Source organism: Salvia hispanica, chromosome 2 (genome assembly GCF_029641045.1).
Source record: "Salvia hispanica isolate PSC_SH4W2 chromosome 2, Shi_PSC_v1, whole genome shotgun sequence".
Lineage (NCBI taxonomy): Eukaryota > Viridiplantae > Streptophyta > Magnoliopsida > Lamiales > Lamiaceae > Salvia > Salvia hispanica.
Genome location: NC_142693.1, coordinates 5364298 through 5383257, shown reverse-complemented (window position 1 = coordinate 5383257; position 18960 = coordinate 5364298). Strand labels below are relative to the sequence as shown.

The following is an 18960-nucleotide window of genomic DNA, read 5'->3' as shown; positions in this document are numbered from 1 at the left end:
TACCAATACCAAAACCAAAACTCTATAGATAAATTGATGTTAGATAATCCATCCAATGCTAACTAAAGTAAACCAAATATATCGAACTTAAAATTTTTTCAAGAAAACTAAGAAACCATAATCACCTTTACAAAATGTTTAATAACAAACATCATCACTCCATATCCAGTCTCCATCCTTCTCGAGGCAAATCACTGCCATATATATAAAATTCAGAATCCATTTGATGGTCGAAACACTGCGTATCCATTGACATCAACAGTGAGGTTTTGATAGTCTGCCATGCTGTAAGGACGGCTGTCGTTCTCTGTGGCCTGGGCACTCAGGAAGGACAGATCAGGACCAGCCACTTGCCACTGGTTCGGAATGAAACCATCAATCTGCCCGTTATTCGCATATGGTTGAGAGCTAGCTTGAGGAATCATGTGGCCGAGGGTATCATGAGAAGCTCCTCCATAACTATGGTGTAATATGTTGTGCTGATAGCTTTGCATCCTCTCGAACCTACATGAGCTCGTTGACATGACAGGGTCACCGGGGAAACTAAAATGCCGGTTTAGGTAGTGAGATCCATTGCTGAAATTCTGATAAGCAGAACCCGAGACTGATAAATTTCCAACTCCATGCTCATCATCAAGCAAGTCATTGATGATGTCTAGGTGTGGAAACTCATCTGTCAATACATGGTTCTGACGACCTGTTGTGCAGGCTGAGATCCCAGATTGAAGATGGTCATGTGACCTGACACGTGATGAACTATATAAATCATGACTCTGCATACCATTAAGCTGCGAAGCATGATGTCCGGGATCAGGTTGCTTCCTGCTGTTTTCCCTCTGATAAGAGTCTACCCAGAGAGGTCCGTTCTGTAATCTATCGTGGTGACTCATCATTCCAAATGAAAAACTTGGCTTAGATTGATTTGTTTCCATCAAATCAGAGCTACTTGATGAGAACATGGGCGTAGATACAAGGGGAGGTGCATGTGAGTACGCAACGGATGCATTCACCACTGAACTTGCAGAATGATTCTGAGTAAAAGCAGGAAAGCTTCCAGTAGCAGCGCCACCCACAATTGCATTCCGATATGACTGTGGAAAATGGTTTTGAGTTTTAGGAACAGCAGGTTCAAGCCCCAGGCGACCAGCAGCACTTACTGAACGAGCCAATACAGGTGCTGTCGGGACCACAGAAACAGCAGCGACAGAACCAGGAGTTAGAGGGGCACTCAAGGGTCTTGATATAACCGGCATCGATGTCAGTGAGGTCTTATCAGCTTTAATCATCATGGGCTGTATTGGAGGTTTTTCACTCTCAAGCACTTGATGACTGGTTAGATTTTCAGTGAGCTTCGGTGTTGCAATCTTCTGCGTATCTGAAACCAACATGACTGATCTGTCAGCTTGGTTCAGCCTGTTCGAAGAAGATTTCTTGCCTTCCACATTAACCTTCGAGTCCATTTCTGTAGGAGCAATAAGTGGTATGCTTTTCGAAGGGCTCCTGCATAGAGAAGCTTCCTTATCCTCAGATGTATCGACATCCACACTTCTGGTGACAAACTTCCTAGACGAGTCAGATTCTTCATCCTATGACAAAAATGCAGAAATTAGTTTGTTACAAGTAGGGTGAAAGTGACAGATTGATCCCTAGACAATTGAGGCTTATTAGAAGTTAAAGAAAGACAGTCAAAAGGATGCACAACTGGTGCAATCAAGAAAAATGCACTATCGTCTAGTCAGAAACCACCTAGATAAATTGATAGGAATAGATAAATAATCCCAAAGCCATGGGATTGGCATAATAACCAATAGCATGGCGGCAACAAGATCTGTTCATATATAACTATCAGCTTCACACATTTCCATCAATATATCAAAAAATCGAAATGAAAAGAAATACCATCTTGGGCATTTGATGCTCAGCCCCAATTGCCACCCTATCAGAATGATGAGCCACCTGAGAAAGAGGTTTAACAGCCTTGGAACTTTGAGATCGATTAACTTTAATCACTGCATCTAACACCACTTTAGATGGATGAGACACTTCTTCTTTAACCGAACCAGCTTGGTTAGACTTTAATTTGCTTTGGTGGTTCCTCCCCCTAAAACGTTGAAGCAAGAAGTTGTCACATTTTCCATAAACTAGGAGTAAATCAGAGTACGTGTAAGGTTATTGATTACCTGCTGGGAGATTTTATATTTTTCTGGTTATGAGAATTTCCTCTCTGTGGGATACTTATGACAACAGAAGGAACTGAGTCAGATGAACAAGTGGATGAGCTATCATCCACGGCAGATGAACTTCTTCCTTCTGTTCCATTTTGCACACTTGAAAGTCCACTAATCCCACTGCTACTGGCTTCTGTTGGAGGATGCATTTCAGAAGTATCGGTGTCCCAATTGCCAGGACTCACATCTCTGTCTTCTAAATCTGGTGGTAATATTTCAGGAATACATTCCTCAGAATCAGAAATATCCGAAACATCTTCCACAGCATCGGATTTTTCAAGTAACGACTGGGAGTCGGCAGGTAATGAGTCTTTTCTCTTGACAATGTCAATATCTTGCTCAATTTTGTCTTGTATAATACTGAGAGACTTGTCGTCCTTTCCCTTGTCTTTACTTTTACGATTATTTCGTTTCTGCTTGGCCTGAAATTTTAGTTGTGGACGGCATTATTAAACTTTCTCATGATTCCAGGCTTTCTGAAACAAAAGAGATATGGCAAATAGAAAAGGGATATAAAGCGAGAGGAGGGAAAAAGAATATAAGAATTTAGAGGGCAGACATAGTAATAACAACATCTTCCGTGAAATCTAGAGAAGCAGGTATCAATGGAAGTGATGCAAAAACTTTGTTGAGAAGATCGCTCTTATCTACTTAATGTATACCAGAAATCATACATTCTCTTTAATGGCAGTATCAACAAGTTATCACTCTTACATGCAGGTTTCAAAATCAATGAAGCTTCATTTTGAATTTTAGGAAGCATATGTTCTCGAAAGATGTAAATTAAGCGCGAAAGAGATACACATGCAACATGCACTCACACCAAGCAAACAGGTGAGGAGTGTGATGAAGGTAGCTTTTCGAACAAAGTAAACACTTATCACAGACAGCGAACAGAATGAATTTACACGGTGCCACAGGGGAATCATATTTGAGAATAATAGATTACCATGACTAACTTCTTAGCTGTATGTCGAATTACTTCAACCATAGAAGTCTAAAACAGTATCATCCAATGACAGGAACTACTAAAGACTGCAAGGTAAGAAAGATAACTGAAATAAAACCTGTTTCTTTTTAGACTTCTTTTCCTTATCCACTGCTGCACGCTTTGCTCTGTGCTCAATCTCAGCAAGCCAAGCTGCCTCCTCTTCCCGTATGAGCTCTTCTTGCATCTTCAGAGAAACAGCCTCCAGGTATGCAACTTCAATTTTACTGCTAGAGCAGCAAAAAAAAGCTAAGAATCGATACAATATGATAATGTTGAAAAAATTGAACACATGTAACATGCATAAACATTAGATATAAACACCATACATTATACATATATGTGTGTGTGTCTGAACAATGCAAGAGAGAAGGTTATTACGTGCAAAATATAGAAGATCTTTTGAGAAGGTTATACTGCTAGTGGTTATTACGTGCAAAACATACACAACATGACCAGAAATTTTGAGAATGGACACATTATCAACTATAGTGTATATTTCATAGAAGATCTGCAAGAACAACAAAAGCAGAATACCAAAGACAATGTTAATAATAGGCTACTTCTCTACATTCTTGACAGCCCACCTCATGATCAGCCATTAACATTTAATTTGGCTTACCTGAATACATGGGCTAACATGAATATCTCAATAGTCCGGCGACCCAGTTCAGTAAGTCTCCTTTCATCACGTTCAATTGATTCTCTGTTAAACTCTTCCCCCAAAGTCCCATCCTGTAAACATGATTGTCAAAACTAATTTGTGCATAATGTATAATTAGTCGGATGCAGTAAAATCCTAAAGCAAATTGAAGAAGAAATAGTATGCATTAATGCATACAGAAAAAAGCTGGATGCATGGAGGACTCTCAATAAGAGGTAATTTAGTTGTGAATAAGTGTCTGCAGTGCGCAGTCAAGGCTTCAACTATGCTTCCATGATAAACACCAAGATTCTCACATAGGCAATACTTATCAAGTCATAATAACTAGGATCACCAAGTAGAGCATAATAAACATTATACTTTACTGCAACACGTAATACCATAAGTGTTGTCTTGCTCTCTCTCTTACAGCGAGACATACTCTCTCAATCTATGGAAACCAAAATTTAAACTCTTGGTTCTTCTCCTTCCATCCGATCTTTCATCACTGATTTCCTTTTGATAGTCCCTCAATACCACTGCCAACAAGCTCAAGCGATGCAGATACAACTCCTTGATGTTTTTAGTTGGAGCTTCATCAGACCAGCCTTCTGATTTGACACCCTTTGATGTGTCAAATAATTGCCATATTTCTCAACTACCAATAAACACAACGAAGAATAGGAAAAGAAAAAAAAGGAATGGTTTGATATACCAAATGGGGGGTTGTTAAAATATCCCAAAAGAAGCAATTTATTATGTTCCTTCTTTTTCCCAAGTTCTTACTATCTCGTCCTGAAATTGCAATTGTTGGAGGCTCTTCAATCTATGGCTTTAATAATTCCAGGCCACAATCCATTTTATTGCTTCAATTTTTCTTTTTATGTTTATGTGAGGCTTGGTGTTTATGATTACAATTTGGGTTGTTCTTGGGGATGGCAGTGCCGCCTGCACCAATATGGAAGGAGGCGAGAACAAGATAAAAGAAGGGGTTAAATTTAGAGAGGGAGCTTTTTCGAAAATAACTTTAAGAATTTTACATCAAAATGAGGTCATTTTGTATATTTTGCATGTTGATAATCCATGTGATTCAATATATGTTGGCCATGTATTTCCATGCCAAAGCTCGCATGCCACAAATGATTTCAGGTGCTGGAGACTGAACTTCGGGTCAAATTTGTTCAACACATTAAAGGTTGGGTAGTTAAAGTAAGTGTTTAGAGATGTTGGGACATTTTCGCTAAAAGAACTAAAACATTACATAACTGATACTTACCCCCATAAATATGTGACATGGTCGGGTCTGTATAAAATGATGAGCAATAAAATTCACAAAATCATGATCCTCACCTTTGTACGATTTTGGGGGCCCTTCTCTTCCTTCGGAGGCAAAGGTTCTACAGCAGCCCTCTCAAGCAGTGGTAGCACATCATCCACCAACACAAACATATCTTTTTCTATTCGAACAATAGGAACAGGTACTTCATCTGCATCCACATACTTACCCTTGTTCTCTTTCCCCTTATACTGGCCCTCGAGCACTTTCAGACCACTGTACAATGAGTCCATAACAAGGGTAGATGTGACTTCCTTTTCTACAAAGAACTGCTTTACGATGACTTTCAATATTGTCTCAGTTTTTTCTCGGGACATGCGGCGCCTGCAATTTTGGTCCATACCGATCCAGAAAGAGAAGAAGCTGAAAATTCATTACAAGTACATAACTGATATTAGAATGTTATTAATTAATAAAACAAAAGGAACTTCGTCATACAGTTAATGAATCATGCATGCAAAACTCAATCTAAATGTCAAATCAACAAGAGCTTAAAGAAGTCAATTCTAAAGCTCTTCAAAACTAGCTGTATTTCAGAACTATTGGAAAGCAGCTGTGCCTGATGATAAGCAACTGCAAAATAACCTGCCCAATGTCGATCAAGATATGGATGAGCAATATCCACAAAGCTTTTTACCAAACACCCATGCTGTTATACTTGGCTTTTCATACCATAGACTAACAATAAATGAGTTAGTACTTACGTAACATATATAAGCAAAGTCAAATGATAGTCAATATGAGACCTCTAGGACACAAGTTCAACAACCACCCTACAAGATCATACAAAACTGAAACAATACAATGCTCCATTATCAGAAAACGTATAGATGCCATGCGTTTGCTAATTATAAGAAAAAATGAAGTTGGACATTGTACGCACTATACCTGGACCATCTAGCTTTCTCTTCAATTAGCTTTCCGAGTTTCCCTCGACGCTCTTCCACAAAACGCCGGCAAATTTGTTCTACATTTGTCAAATATACGCGTACAAGTTCTCTCCTGTACTGATGATCAAGACAACGAAACGGTCGTTCTGCCCTCTCCCTGAAACCAATGTAATATTCAGGTTTTATTGAAAAAATTATGGGTATTAACTGAGCAAAGGATGAACTTTTTCTTTATTTGAGTGCCAGAAGAATTCTTACTTAATTGTCATCTGCACTCAGAACAATTAGATGAAGTTACTCACTATTTCTAACAATCACAACCAAATGTGCTGCAGTGGTTCTAATTTCTCAGATAAAACCCAAAGAACATAGCAAGGCAATCTAAATACATGTCAATACAAAAACCATATCATCTGAAAGATGCCATTTTTTGTCAACTTTATTAATTTAGCATTTACATGCCTAAATCACACACACACACACACACTAAAAAAAAGGAAAATAAGCTAAGGGGGTACCTTATAACTTGCACTTGAGCTTTAATTATCAAAGTATCAGCATCAACAAATCCATCCACTACCTTTGATAGCTCCATAAATTTCTTCCATCCCCAGTCATGCTCCTTTTTCCAGAAACGATGTAATGTATCTTCAGGTTTACAGAAGCATGTCAAAATAGGTAGCTCATGGACTGGGGCAAACTCTAGTTAAAAGAAGATAATGGAAACCAATATCATAATGTAAGAATAATTGATCACCTACCAGAGTATTTCGACTTTTTAGGATCTTTGTTCACCACGGCAATAGTGAACTGCGCAAAATGGCTCCAACCTTTCACACAGTCAAAACAAACTTAATAGTAATTACTTCAAGTTACAGACACCAGAAAGAATCACGGTTACATGGACAGTCATCATACCTGGAAGAAGCTTGTCATGATTGGCAACACATAGAAACAAAGAGAGGTGATTGCAGACATCACAACCGTGAGGATAAATTAAAATGTACCTACAAAACAAACCAATAGATGAGTTACGGTTGGATGAACAAAATAAATGAAATATCAGGTGGTGGATAGATCATTATCATTGACTTAAACGGGAAATGGATGCAACCTTCAATCGTTACATGGGAATCTGATCATTTATGTATCCATTTGTGTGCCCAATCTTTGAAGATTTAACGATTAATGGAGTTGAAGAATGTAGATATTCATCCTCACAAACATATGTTATTATGTCTTAGAAACTAAACTCTCATTTTGACCAAAGAAAAACAACCAGCAAACAGTATCTCAATAGTCAAGCTTTAATAAATTCTACAAGTACATGAGCATGGGAAACCTCACCTTGTGATCATTGCATTAGCCCGTTCCAGAATCTAAAAATTATGTCTCATAATTATGCAGCATTATAACAGAGCTGCAATATTTTTAAAATGTTTACCAATAGAAAATGCAAAAAACAAGTCTGAAATTAGATCTTACCATTTGTAGCCTCCAATCTCAAACGCATTGCTCCGAAGTTCCCTTTTGTTAATTTGTGAAAACTTTTCGATTTTCCATGTATGCTTTCCATATAAGTCTGATGGTTTAGGACCTGAAACATTTAACTGACCAAATGAACAATGACTAATGATAATAAAACTGTAATGTTCAGTTGTTCACCAATATTAAGATGAAAATGTGAATTAAATAAGCATCAGAGTATGAAACTTTTACATTCTGAATGTGATCTTATGAACAAATTTCTACATATATGGCTGAATTCAGCTTTTCAATGATAGAATATAAATCCATATAGTATTATTAATAATCATAGGTTTCAAGTTATCCAGCAGGAGCTAATAGCAATTAGCAAATCAACCTTAACAAGGCACTAAAAAGTTATTCATCATATCAATGATGATATTGGTTTGAATTGTTAATACACTTAATAAAACTCATAAACCATCCGCATTAGTTCCATCAGAGATAAAACTTGAGACTTAAACTGATATGGTGTGAAAAGCAAATGCACCAAAAGCATTCGATAAAATATTGGCATACGAAACATAACACGCCATAGGCATATAATAAAGTATTAAACGGAATGGAATTTATGCAGATGCTTGATAAGACTTACTAGATGCAGTGGCTGTGGATTGATAATTATGGAATAAAAGTATAGAAACTGAAACTGATAAACGAAAGGGATGAATCCATAACCAAGAACGGAACGAGTCCTATCGTCACAAAACTTGCCGGAGACTACTATTTGATCCCTTCGATACTTCTCTCTAATTGTTTGATAAGTTATATAGAGAACTATATAAGACTCCTAAGCGTACTTGACAAAGTAAATCAAATCTACTAAACTGACACAGATACATACGAAGGGAAAGAAAGATAAACATAAAAATATCCACAAGATAAGGATGGAAAAATCACATCCAACATCCCCTAGCTAATGCAAATACGATCGGTATCATAAACACTCATGAACACATTACAATTCACTTTGACATACTGTTGACAAAGTAGAAGCCAGCTTAATTTCCAGTTAAGAGGAACCAATGCAGTGCTGAATGCATTTATCAAAATACCATCTCAGATTAGACCAAGTGTCAATTTCACAAGAAACAATCAAACAGCTTTATCAATAACATTTAACGGTCTGGTGCAATAGACAATCACTAATTATATGAGCATCACCACTTAGTATCCACATGTGATTTTTCTTTTCTTTCTACATTTCAGTTTTTCTTTCACTTTAATTTTCTTCATTTGCTCATGGGTGGGTTGAATGTCTTACCCAATAGCTGACTTTCATCAAACAGTGACTACTAAGATGCAGAATACGTAGATGTAACAAATTAACGAATTTCAAAATTTTCATAGATGATCACCACTCTTTTTTGAAGGATCCAGAAACTACTTCAGAAACGTATCAGGAGATTGCAGACAACACCTGTTAAGATATCATCAAAATATAAATAGCACACCTCCATCATTGCCGTCATCGCTATCCCAATAAGGAGGCGAAGTTGATGGAGTTCCATTCTCAACCTGGCCCGAAGACCTCCATTCTATCAATGCTTCTTCAGACTGACATCTCTGCTGCTCGCTCAAATCTCCTTCAAGCGACCTCCCAGCACCAGACTCATCAGTTACAGACACACTCATATTCTCCGGTCGCCAACTCTCACCCCCCTTTCAATCTGACCAGAGAAAAGGCAAAACAGCATGAGTTATGCACCTATATGCAGATAAGATAATGTACTATATACAGTTCCAAAATCACATATACAATAGCTAACCAGAAAACAAAACGGAGTGATCCATAAATTACATTCATGCATCGAAATGCATCTATGCTCCGTCGGAATCACAATTCGGATTCATAGCTTCAGCAAACTACATTTCATCAAGTTCTCGACTCCAAATTCATATTAGAAAAAGAAAAATACAAGTAAACCCTACTTTCCCACAGCCCCAGACTGATTTTTGATATAAATTAAGAACTCAAAGTATAACTGCCATCCCTCAGAATAAACACGCATCTAAAGACCCAAACTCTTTCTACACAATCAATAAAAGTCAATTTATTACTGAAACTGTAGACCGAAATCACATACAAACCACATAAAATGAATGTCTATATCACAAAACACCGAATTCATCAACCAACAAACAATTAAAAAAAATCAAAATTGAAGGCGCAAAATGAAATTCAGCAGTATCATAAATCAATCAAAAAATAAAGAGAAATAAGAAGGGTGTAATTCAGATCGAAAGGTAGAAGTGAAGCACATACCGAAAAAAGAAGCAGCTTGACGCAGAGAGATTTAGAAGTAGCAGAAGACGAGCAGAGGCGGAGAACATAAATTTACCTATATATATTGCCATAAATACCTTTCATTTTATTTTTCCCTATTCAGAGTAAGGAATTTACAAAATTATTTTTAAAGTTAATTCAATAGTCCTACTTTGATTTTCTTCTTTCAAAATTATAGTAGTTATTTTTATTTCATTTATTAATTCATGTGATGCACAACACATTATATTTGATTTAAAAAATTATTCCCTCTATTCCATAGAAATAGATCATATTTTATTTTTATTATATAAATTGGTCTATATCCATTTATAGCATATTTTTTTCATTTTCATTTACTTTATCATTTATGGCCACGTCAGCGGCCCATCTTAAAGGCTATCTCCCTGTAACGACAGCCATCTCATAGCCTATCTCAGATCTATCCATTTTCCACATTAGCACTGTTTTTATATATTTCACTTTAAAAATTGTTAGTGTAAATTAGAGAAAACTTAAATAACAAAATAAGAAAAACAAAAAAATTTCATTGAAAAGAAAACAAAACATCCTACATTAAAAAAAAAAAGATAGATAAAAACCTAGAAAATAACGGAAGCACACATCAATAGGACTCAGGTTCTGACACGATCCATTCCGAATTTGGAGAAATCCTTCAGTTGTTGATATATTTCCAAGTACTTGAATCCGTTCGCCCCGTTCGTATTGCCATCGTAGATGTCGTGAAATTTAGCGCACTCGTTCACCAGTCGTTTCCAATGCTTGCGTAGATTGCCGGACTGGTGTGTCGGGGCCTCTACGGGCTTTACTCGTTTGTATCTCTTCGTGATACGTTGATGCACTTTTTATTTGCACTATAAATACCTGCAAGTATACAGAGTAGGTATAGTATAGCAAAAGGTTAGTACCGGGTATCGAACACGGGGAAGATGTACACAAAGTGTCTATCTTCTACTAGAACTCAATTACTATCTGGAGAAGCAAGAATTATTGGAAACTTTTTGAAAACAGTAAATATTAAAAACAGTAAACAACTAAAAACAAGCAAATCACGGAGAGAAAAGTATAGAGATAAGGAGAATTCTAGGGATATGCTTTCGCTTTAATGGTTATACAAATTCCAAACTACAATACCCTAGCACAGTTAATACTTTGAAAGGACGAGTCACCTAGCTTATGCTCATGCGATACAAACGTTGATTACTAACATTAGGGTTGTCAATCCTAACACGTAACTCCAAAAAGCTCCTAAGACCCTTGAAAAGTCCTCACTCTCAATTAACAGTGCCGTATTAAAGGAAGCTAACTGTAGTGTCTACTAAGTGGATCTAACTCGCTAGAACTCTGTCACAGTTATGAAGCAAGTTGTATTGAATCATACATAATTGTGTCACTCAATTATGAAGCATCATGATTAACTTAGGGAAGAAACAAAGTAAAAACAAAACGGATATTAAATAGAAAACGGAATTGTATAACCAAAGTTGCTACTAACACATCCCTAGAATCCTATGAGTTTAGTTACACATGACTGAATAAACTAAAAACATAGATTGAAGGGAAAGCAATTTGAACATAAAACTAAAGCAAATAAAACCCGTAGGTTGAATCCTTGTCGTTCTTGATGTTCTTGAAATCCTTCTTCAACTCCTTGCACAATTGAAGTACTCTAGCTTTTGATCTCTATGAATGTGTTCTTGTTGTGTGTCGAAAAAAAAAACTCCTTTCTTGATGAAGCTTGAGGTCCTATTTATAGGGGAAGATTATTTCTCATCATAGAAGGAAAAGATCTTCAAAATTTGGTAAATCTTGGAGCAAATCTAGGGCTGGTCGGATTCGCCGCCTTTCTCCGGCGGGCCGCCGCACCTTGGCCGGCGGTCGCCGCGTTGGAGTTCAGAGACTCTGACCCTTCGGTGGCGGACCGCCACATGTCCTCCGGCGGTCGCCGGGCGAGACTCTTCTCCTAGCGTAAATTTCCGAGGCGGGCCGCCACATAGCTTTGACCGCCGGGCGCCGGCGGTCGCCGTACAACTTCGCGGCGGTCGCCGTCTGACTCCAGATTTCCAGACTATGCGTTTTTACTCCCCTTTTCGGCTCAAATATGCACATTTCTCACAAAACACGTCAAAATACCAAAATGTATAGAATATGCAAATAATGGACATGTAGAGTGATTTTGATAACAAAAACGGACCAAATAATGGCCTTAAAACAGTGCAAAATCCGGGCGTATCATACGTCCTCAGAAACCGCCCTCGACCTGTACGTAGCTTAGTATTAGGTCCTTAGAGATCTCTGTCCAACAACTAGCAAGAGCAATCGACTCCTTAGTGCCGAAGTCCATATTTGTGAAGAGAAGTAAAAATTGAGATAAAATTTGAGATTAGAGAGGGATTAATATAAATTGTTTTTAATATTTCTTCCTTATAGTTCTACCCTTTAAGATTTCTTTTTTTTGTCTGTTTCCTTATGTCTAGAAATCGGTGCCTATATAAAGGGTCCCTATGATTGAAGAATTGGACACCTTATTTTGAACTTCAAAAAAACCCACTCATACTGCAGCAAAAAACTACTTCTATTCAAAGTTAATACTTTTGGGAGTGTTCGATTTGTAAGATTATATTCGGGATAAAATTTATAATATGTTCGGTTCATGAGATTCAACTTCACAACTCAATTCTAAATAGATAATCATAAGATAATTAGTCATAGCTAACCCTATGGGACTAAAATAATCTCAAAACTCAATGTATCTTATTATTATTTTATCTTGAAAACTAAACTCCACCTTTCTCTGATCAAAACTTACCTTAAGGTTCTTTGTTGTGAAATTTTACTGTAGGAGACAGTAATGTTTAGAAAAGAGATGTTTAACGTTTTATAAATTTCTTGAAATTACATTTATTATGTCAGTTTTTACATTAATTGCTTTAATTAATTCTATGCCATGTTACGCGCAATGCACGTCACATTGCCATTGTACTGCCACCTAAGTTCAAAATTTGCCACATCAAATTTGCGCAATTGATAAAAGTTGATGATATTTATGATCGAATTTAAAATTTAGAAAATACTAAATTTTGATCAACGTTTAACTATTCCCAACCAATATCACATTTTAAGCATTTCAAATTCAAATGCATTTTAAAACATTTTATTTAATTTATGTCATTTCAATTTTTTTTACTTGGATTTATTTTTAATAGTATTAATTTAGACAAATATACTGAATTCAAGTAATTATTTTAAAAAAAATACTCCAGAAACTAATATTTTTTTAAAAAATTTCCAACCACCAAAATACTCGGATACAAAAATTAGCTAATGCAGACAGCTTCCATAATTATAGCGAGCACAAGTAGTTGCTCGGGAGAAAAAATTCCCTAGTCAAGGAATATCTAGGTGACAATCCTATTTGGTATGTCACATCGATAAAATTTTGACAAATAAAAATATATATAACTCTAATTCTAACTAGATATATAGATTATGGAAACACTCTAATTATATCTAGATATCATTTATTATATGGAAAGTTTGTGCACATATTATGCACAATAAATACACTATACATATAGGCCCATCATTTCATGTATTTAAAATTATTAAATCATTTTTTTCACTAAGTCATTTTATACGTAAATTAATTATACTAAGTCATCTTACAATAAGATATTTAGGAGATTACTTTTTTTTTATAAATACAGCAAATTTAGACAAATAAAAAGTGTAATTAACTTCAAATTTGTTGGCATTAAATACTGCTCCATATAAATTAAATTAATAGTAACACAAATGATTATGTAGTGTCTAATTAAATAAAATATATGGATAATTATTTAGAGTTGATATTAACTGTATGGATATTATATATTTTGTTAAATTTATAAACATATTTAATAAAATAAAATAATTAAAAAACAAATTTTAAAAATAATAGTAATAATGATAATTATAATAATAAGATTAAAAAACTAATTTTATTACATTAATCATTTTTAATATAGCATGAAAAAACTTCATAAACAAAATAGACAAAGGATTAGGGATGTCAATGTAGCCCGCAACCCGTAGGCCGGTCCGAATAGCCCGCCAAATTTTCAGGGTTAGGGCTGAAAATTTCTAGCCCGATAAAATTACAGCCCGATTAGCCCGCACCCGATTAACCCGCAACCCGTTAGGGCCAGACCCGATGGGCTGGCCCGAAAACCCGATAAAATTTCTATCGTTCTATTTGTTTGACTATAATTCGACACTTCATTGATTATTTTATAATATAGATTACTAAGCAATAACTTTTATTTTTATATATTAAATATATAAATTATATGTTAAATTTTTATTAACATAATAATAGATATATAAATTAGAAACTTCAAATTCACTAAAAAATATATTTAAATTTCTAAAACATGCTTTAAAATTTCTTGATGTTTATGTTTTATTGTACATAAATCTCAAATATTAGTATTTGATCATGTTTATGTTTGAGTTTAAGCATATATATCAAATTTATCATAATTAAATATTTTACATTCTATAAATATAACTAATTTTCACTATTATTTATAGGATTGAACGCATGTTAATTTTATCGGTAGCAACCCGATTAGCCCGTTGGGCTAGCCCAAAACCCGAGCTTTTAGGATTAGGGTTGAACTTTTGTAACCCGAATAAATTACAGCCCGATTAGCCCGCACCAGATTGACCCGCAACCCGAATAGGGTTGGCCCGAAACCCGGTGGGCTGGCCCGATTGACATCCCTACAAAGGATTGTTGCATGATAAAGCAATTAAATTTAAAATTTTATAAACTAGAACTACTATTAAAAAAATGATCGTCATTCCAATAACTATATTATGTGGTATATATACTCCATTATTTAGTGTTTATATATAGTGTGCCTATTATATATTGAATATGCATAAACTTTCCATATAATAGAATGGTGTACATTTATTATAGAGCGTTTCCATACTGTATATATCTAGTTGGAATATATATTTCCATTTGTCAAAATTTTATGGATGTGACATATCAAATAGGATTGCCACCTTGGTATTCCTTGACTAGGGAATTTTTTCTTGTTGCTCGGATATTCTAAGCACTAGTATGTCCGAGCACAATAGTCATGGTCATCAATGTTGCGAGCATACTTATAAAGTGCTCGGTATATATTTTACTACTAAAGTGCTCATCAGCATTTAGTTACTACTCCTTCCTCCGTCTCACTCTAAGTTGAACATTTCTTTTTCGGCACAAAATTAATATAGTGTTATTTTGTAATTTAAGTGCAGAGAATAAAGTAAGATAGAGAAAAAAAGTATAGAGTACTGATGTTTCAATTTTTAGAAATGTGTCATTTAGAGTCGGTCATCTCAAAAAGGAAAATATGTCACTTAGAGTAGGATGTATTACTCATTCCGTCTATAATTTAAAGATCCATTTACTTTTTTTTAAAATTTTGATATGCGGATGACACACACATTACCACTAATTTTTTCCACTTACAATCTATTATAAAACAAATATTATGAGTAAGACGAATATTTCACTAATTTTTTCTTATTTATTTTTCTTCACAAGGTCAAATAGTTTTATAAAACCCGTGACGAGTATATATGGCCTTTTAAATGGTGAACGGAATGGATATTAAATAAAAATACTCTCTACTCAAATATTTTAAAAAAAGATGAATAGAACAGTAGCTTTCTTGAAAGAGATGTTGTATTGATTTCTTGATTCATTACTAATTAAGTTCTACATCCATTCTATCTATACTACTAGTCTATGGAATGATCTAAATTAACATAGTCTTAACCTAGCTAGCTATCATCCAAACGCTAATATAGAAGCAAATAAATGTTGGTATTGCCACATAAGGTAATAGAACTGGGTATAAAGAACAAATCAAAGAGAGACTGAAAAAAGCAAGAGGAGAAATTTGGAAACTAGTGTGAAGTTAAGTAGTCTTCCATTGCCTTTAACGTGTCCTCGGTAAAGCAAACTTCAACGTCAATACCGCCGGGTTCGGCCGCCGACGAAACCACTACCAAGCCCTCAACCTTGTACGTTTTCCCACTCCTAATAGCAACCGGCTTCCCCCAACCAAAATCACAGTCGTAGACACGAAAGTGAGGAGAACTTGAGATGACAAGAGGCGGAGCAATCCCCGATGGCGCATTAGGTCTGCTGCGAAAGTCGAGCTTCTTCTCTGCGTCGCATTTGATTGCTTCATTACTATGCTGAGAAATCAATTGATTGATCTTGAGGGCGGTGGTGCCCAATTCTCCCTTCAATAGATCGCTCTCGCTAATTGCCAACGCAACGGGATATATCGCGTTCCCAAAATAGGCATCCGGGAAACACGGCAACCTTGACCTTGCGCCGATGGCGAATCCCAGAGCGTGAGTGCGAGTGGTTGAATCGCCTGAGCTGCCTAGTGTGCTCCGCCATAGATGAGCCATGAGTGCTTGCAGAGTAGATAGTTTGTCAGTTCCGGCTTCCGAATTCGCCTTCGCCTTGAGCTGACCTAGTTTCTCTTTGCTGAAATGGAATACCTGTTGCCAAATAAAATAAATAGTAGTTTTAAACGCTAAATGCCAAATACATAATTATAAAACAACGCAGAATCCATTACAAATAGTTCATTATACGAAATTCAATGATTTAGTAACAATGGCAACATGCCGCATAATTTAAAAATCTGAAGTTCATTACTCCCTCCGTCCCAGATAATTCGACACAGTATTCCACTTCGGGCCGTCCCACATAATTTGTCTCATTTCACTTTTACCATTTTTGGTAGTGGACCCCATATTCCACTAACTTATTCATACTCACATTTTATTATAAAACTAATGCTTTAAAAGTAGGACCCACACCTCACCGATTTTTTCAACTCACTTTTAATTAGATTTCTTAAAATCCGTGCCGGATCAAAGTGTGCCAAATTATCTGGGACGGAGGGAGTAGTTCATTATAATAAACTCCTGGTTTAAGGTTTGAGAGTGGTTTGATATGGATCACATTTCTATCACACCTAGGTATAAAGTGAGAAACTATATAAGTTGAGAACCTTATGAATTTCTATCAATACCTTCATTGGCAATTGAGATGGAGCAATTAGGTTTTGCTCCACTGTAGGGAGATGGATCTGCCTATTCTCTTCGGCGACGGCGCTGGCTCGGTCGAACACGGGGGATTTCGAGATCGATTCCGAAGCGCGAGAGATCTCTGACCAGGAAGTGAAGAAATGCCAGAAGGAAGCGCCGTCTACGACCGTGTGGTTGGCGGAACAGGCAATGACGACGCCGTCCGCTAGCTCGGTGACTTGTACCGCCAATACAGGCTTCCAGATTCCGTCGAAATTGGTGGCTCCGCTGTTCGCCGGGGTAAATGAATCCACGATTTCAGGTATGAAGCTCGGCTCGATGATGTCGGAGACGGAGACGGCAGGGGCGACTGCGTGAGTGAAATCGGCTCCGGCGTTATTGCAGTCGACGGAGAAACTGGCCATGCCTTCGCCGTGGGGGGTGGCGACGAGGCGGCCGGCGAGCGGAGGGAAGAAGTCTAGGGCGCGGGAGAGTGAGTTTTTGAGATGTTGGATTAGGGATTCGAATTCCAAATTAGGGTTGTGAAATATGAGGCTACTTTGAATGGGATTGATATGGAATGTTCGTATATCCCATGGATTAAGATCCAGTCTCGACATTGAATTTGATGCAGCGCCACAAACAAGAGATGAAGAGATCATCTTCACTTTTTCCGCCATCTCCAATCTCTAAACCATCTATTGCTGATTAAACGGGGTTACATTTAATGATTCATAATATGGACTTGATTAATTATTTTAAGTAGAATTTTTCCGAAGAATAGAAAATACTAATTTTGGAATTGGAAATGCTCAATACCCCGCGGGTCGTCGCCTTGACGAACCCTGGGAAGTGCACCGAAGAACATGAACCATAAGCCAAACCCAATCTAATATTATCAAGTCTCTAATAGATCAACTCAATAAAGACACGAACATAAAATGACTTGTCCCAAACTTATTTCTTGTGTCGGATTTTCTTGCCTATCGAAAATAGCCATCCCTAATCGAATAACCTATTCCCTCTGTCGCACTGAATAACCTATTCCCTCCGTTGTACTTTTACTAACAAATTCAAATAATTTCTTAAAATCCACACTGGTCAAATCTGAGACATTTATTAGAGACCAGTGAAAGTATTTCCACCGATCCTATTAAATATTTACATATTTTCTTACTTTAAATAGTCCCTAATAAATATCTCATTACAATTTTACCGATTTCACTTTCCATTAATTTATGCTATTCACATATACTAGTATAAAATTAATTTATAAAAGTTGATATATATTCCACTAACTTATTATTTCATGAATTATTCAGCTAAAGCATTCAGGCTTCCATAAAATAATTATTTAGTCCAGCAATGAATTATAATATCTTAAAACAGTTTTCAGCCCAACCCCCTTAATCTAAAAACCATCTGGCCCAATTAGTAAAAGAAGAACAAACAAGCCCACTCACTACCTCCTTCCTTTCTCCCTTCTCTCTAGTTTGAAGCAATTCAGTTCGAATCACCTAATTCTTTTCCTACACCATCTCCTGTTCCACTCATAACAAACATAAAATATGATGGTGGGCCTATTACTTATGTTTGTGAGAAGTGGAGCAGGAGATGATGTAGAAAAAGAATTAGGTGATCCGGACCGGACGCCATTACGGTTTCATCAACAATTGTTTCAAGGCTACCAATCACCTGTTAATGGGCTCAAACAGTAAATTTTCATTGACTTTCATGGGCTAGCATGGCTACCCTTTCTTTCACTTCGGTCAAATGACACTACTCTTTTCAAAGGTTACTTTTGAGGAATATATAAGTATAACATTATTTCTATTTGTACGAACCTACCTCTAGGAAAACGACAATTTAATTTGATGCCAACTTTGCTACTTTTTTCGAAATCTAAACAATATGATGAGTGTCATCCACCCGAAGATTTGATACCCCTTAAAGCACATGTGGTTTC

General features: G+C 36.4%; 2 protein-coding genes across 5 annotated transcripts; both read right to left on the bottom strand.

Moving 5' to 3' along the window:
* LOC125221067 (TNF receptor-associated factor homolog 1a-like) lies at positions 1–9969 on the bottom strand. 4 transcript variants are annotated; one of them, XM_048123206.1, is made up of 13 exons: positions 9879–9969; positions 9067–9282; positions 7571–7682; positions 7004–7092; positions 6847–6915; positions 6604–6733; positions 6084–6242; positions 5210–5558; positions 3839–3951; positions 3296–3443; positions 2181–2650; positions 1900–2101; positions 1–1586 (listed from the first exon to the last, which is right to left on the bottom strand). In XM_048123206.1, exons 2-13 carry the CDS (start codon positions 9245–9247, stop codon positions 213–215), a joined length of 3396 nt encoding a protein of 1131 aa, XP_047979163.1. In that variant the 5' UTR covers positions 9248–9282; positions 9879–9969; the 3' UTR covers positions 1–212. The 4 variants fall into 4 exon arrangements, with proteins under 4 accessions (XP_047979163.1, XP_088920756.1, XP_088920755.1 ...); XM_089064630.1 differs by having other exon boundaries at positions 1–1588; positions 1905–2101; XM_089064629.1 differs by lacking the exon at positions 9879–9969 and adding an exon at positions 9382–9400.
* Positions 9970–15749: 5780 nt separating this feature from the next.
* LOC125205713 (putative acetyltransferase At3g50280) lies at positions 15750–17675 on the bottom strand. Its single transcript, XM_089063422.1, has 2 exons — positions 16979–17675; positions 15750–16460 (listed from the first exon to the last, which is right to left on the bottom strand). Exons 1-2 carry the CDS (start codon positions 17672–17674, stop codon positions 15852–15854), a joined length of 1305 nt encoding a protein of 434 aa, XP_088919548.1. The 5' UTR covers position 17675; the 3' UTR covers positions 15750–15851.
* Positions 17676–18960: the final 1285 nt, after the last annotated feature.

Excerpts from the sequence above, each read along its gene's own strand:
- LOC125221067 (XM_048123206.1), bottom strand. The coding sequence starts at position 9,247 with ATGAGTGTGTCTGTAACTGATGAGTCTGGTGCTGGGAGGTCGCTTGAA. Across the intron at positions 7,683-9,066 it reads CGATGACGGCAATGATGGAG|GTCCTAAACCATCAGACTTA; the intron begins GTGTGCTATTTA and ends TAAATGTTTCAG. Across the intron at positions 3,952-5,209 it reads GCCCCCAAAATCGTACAAAG|GATGGGACTTTGGGGGAAGA; the intron begins GTGAGGATCATG and ends TCATGTTTACAG.
- LOC125205713 (XM_089063422.1), bottom strand. The coding sequence starts at position 17,674 with ATGGCGGAAAAAGTGAAGATGATCTCTTCATCTCTTGTTTGTGGCGCT. Across the intron at positions 16,461-16,978 it reads TATTGATAGAAATTCATAAG|GTATTCCATTTCAGCAAAGA; the intron begins GTTCTCAACTTA and ends ATTTGGCAACAG.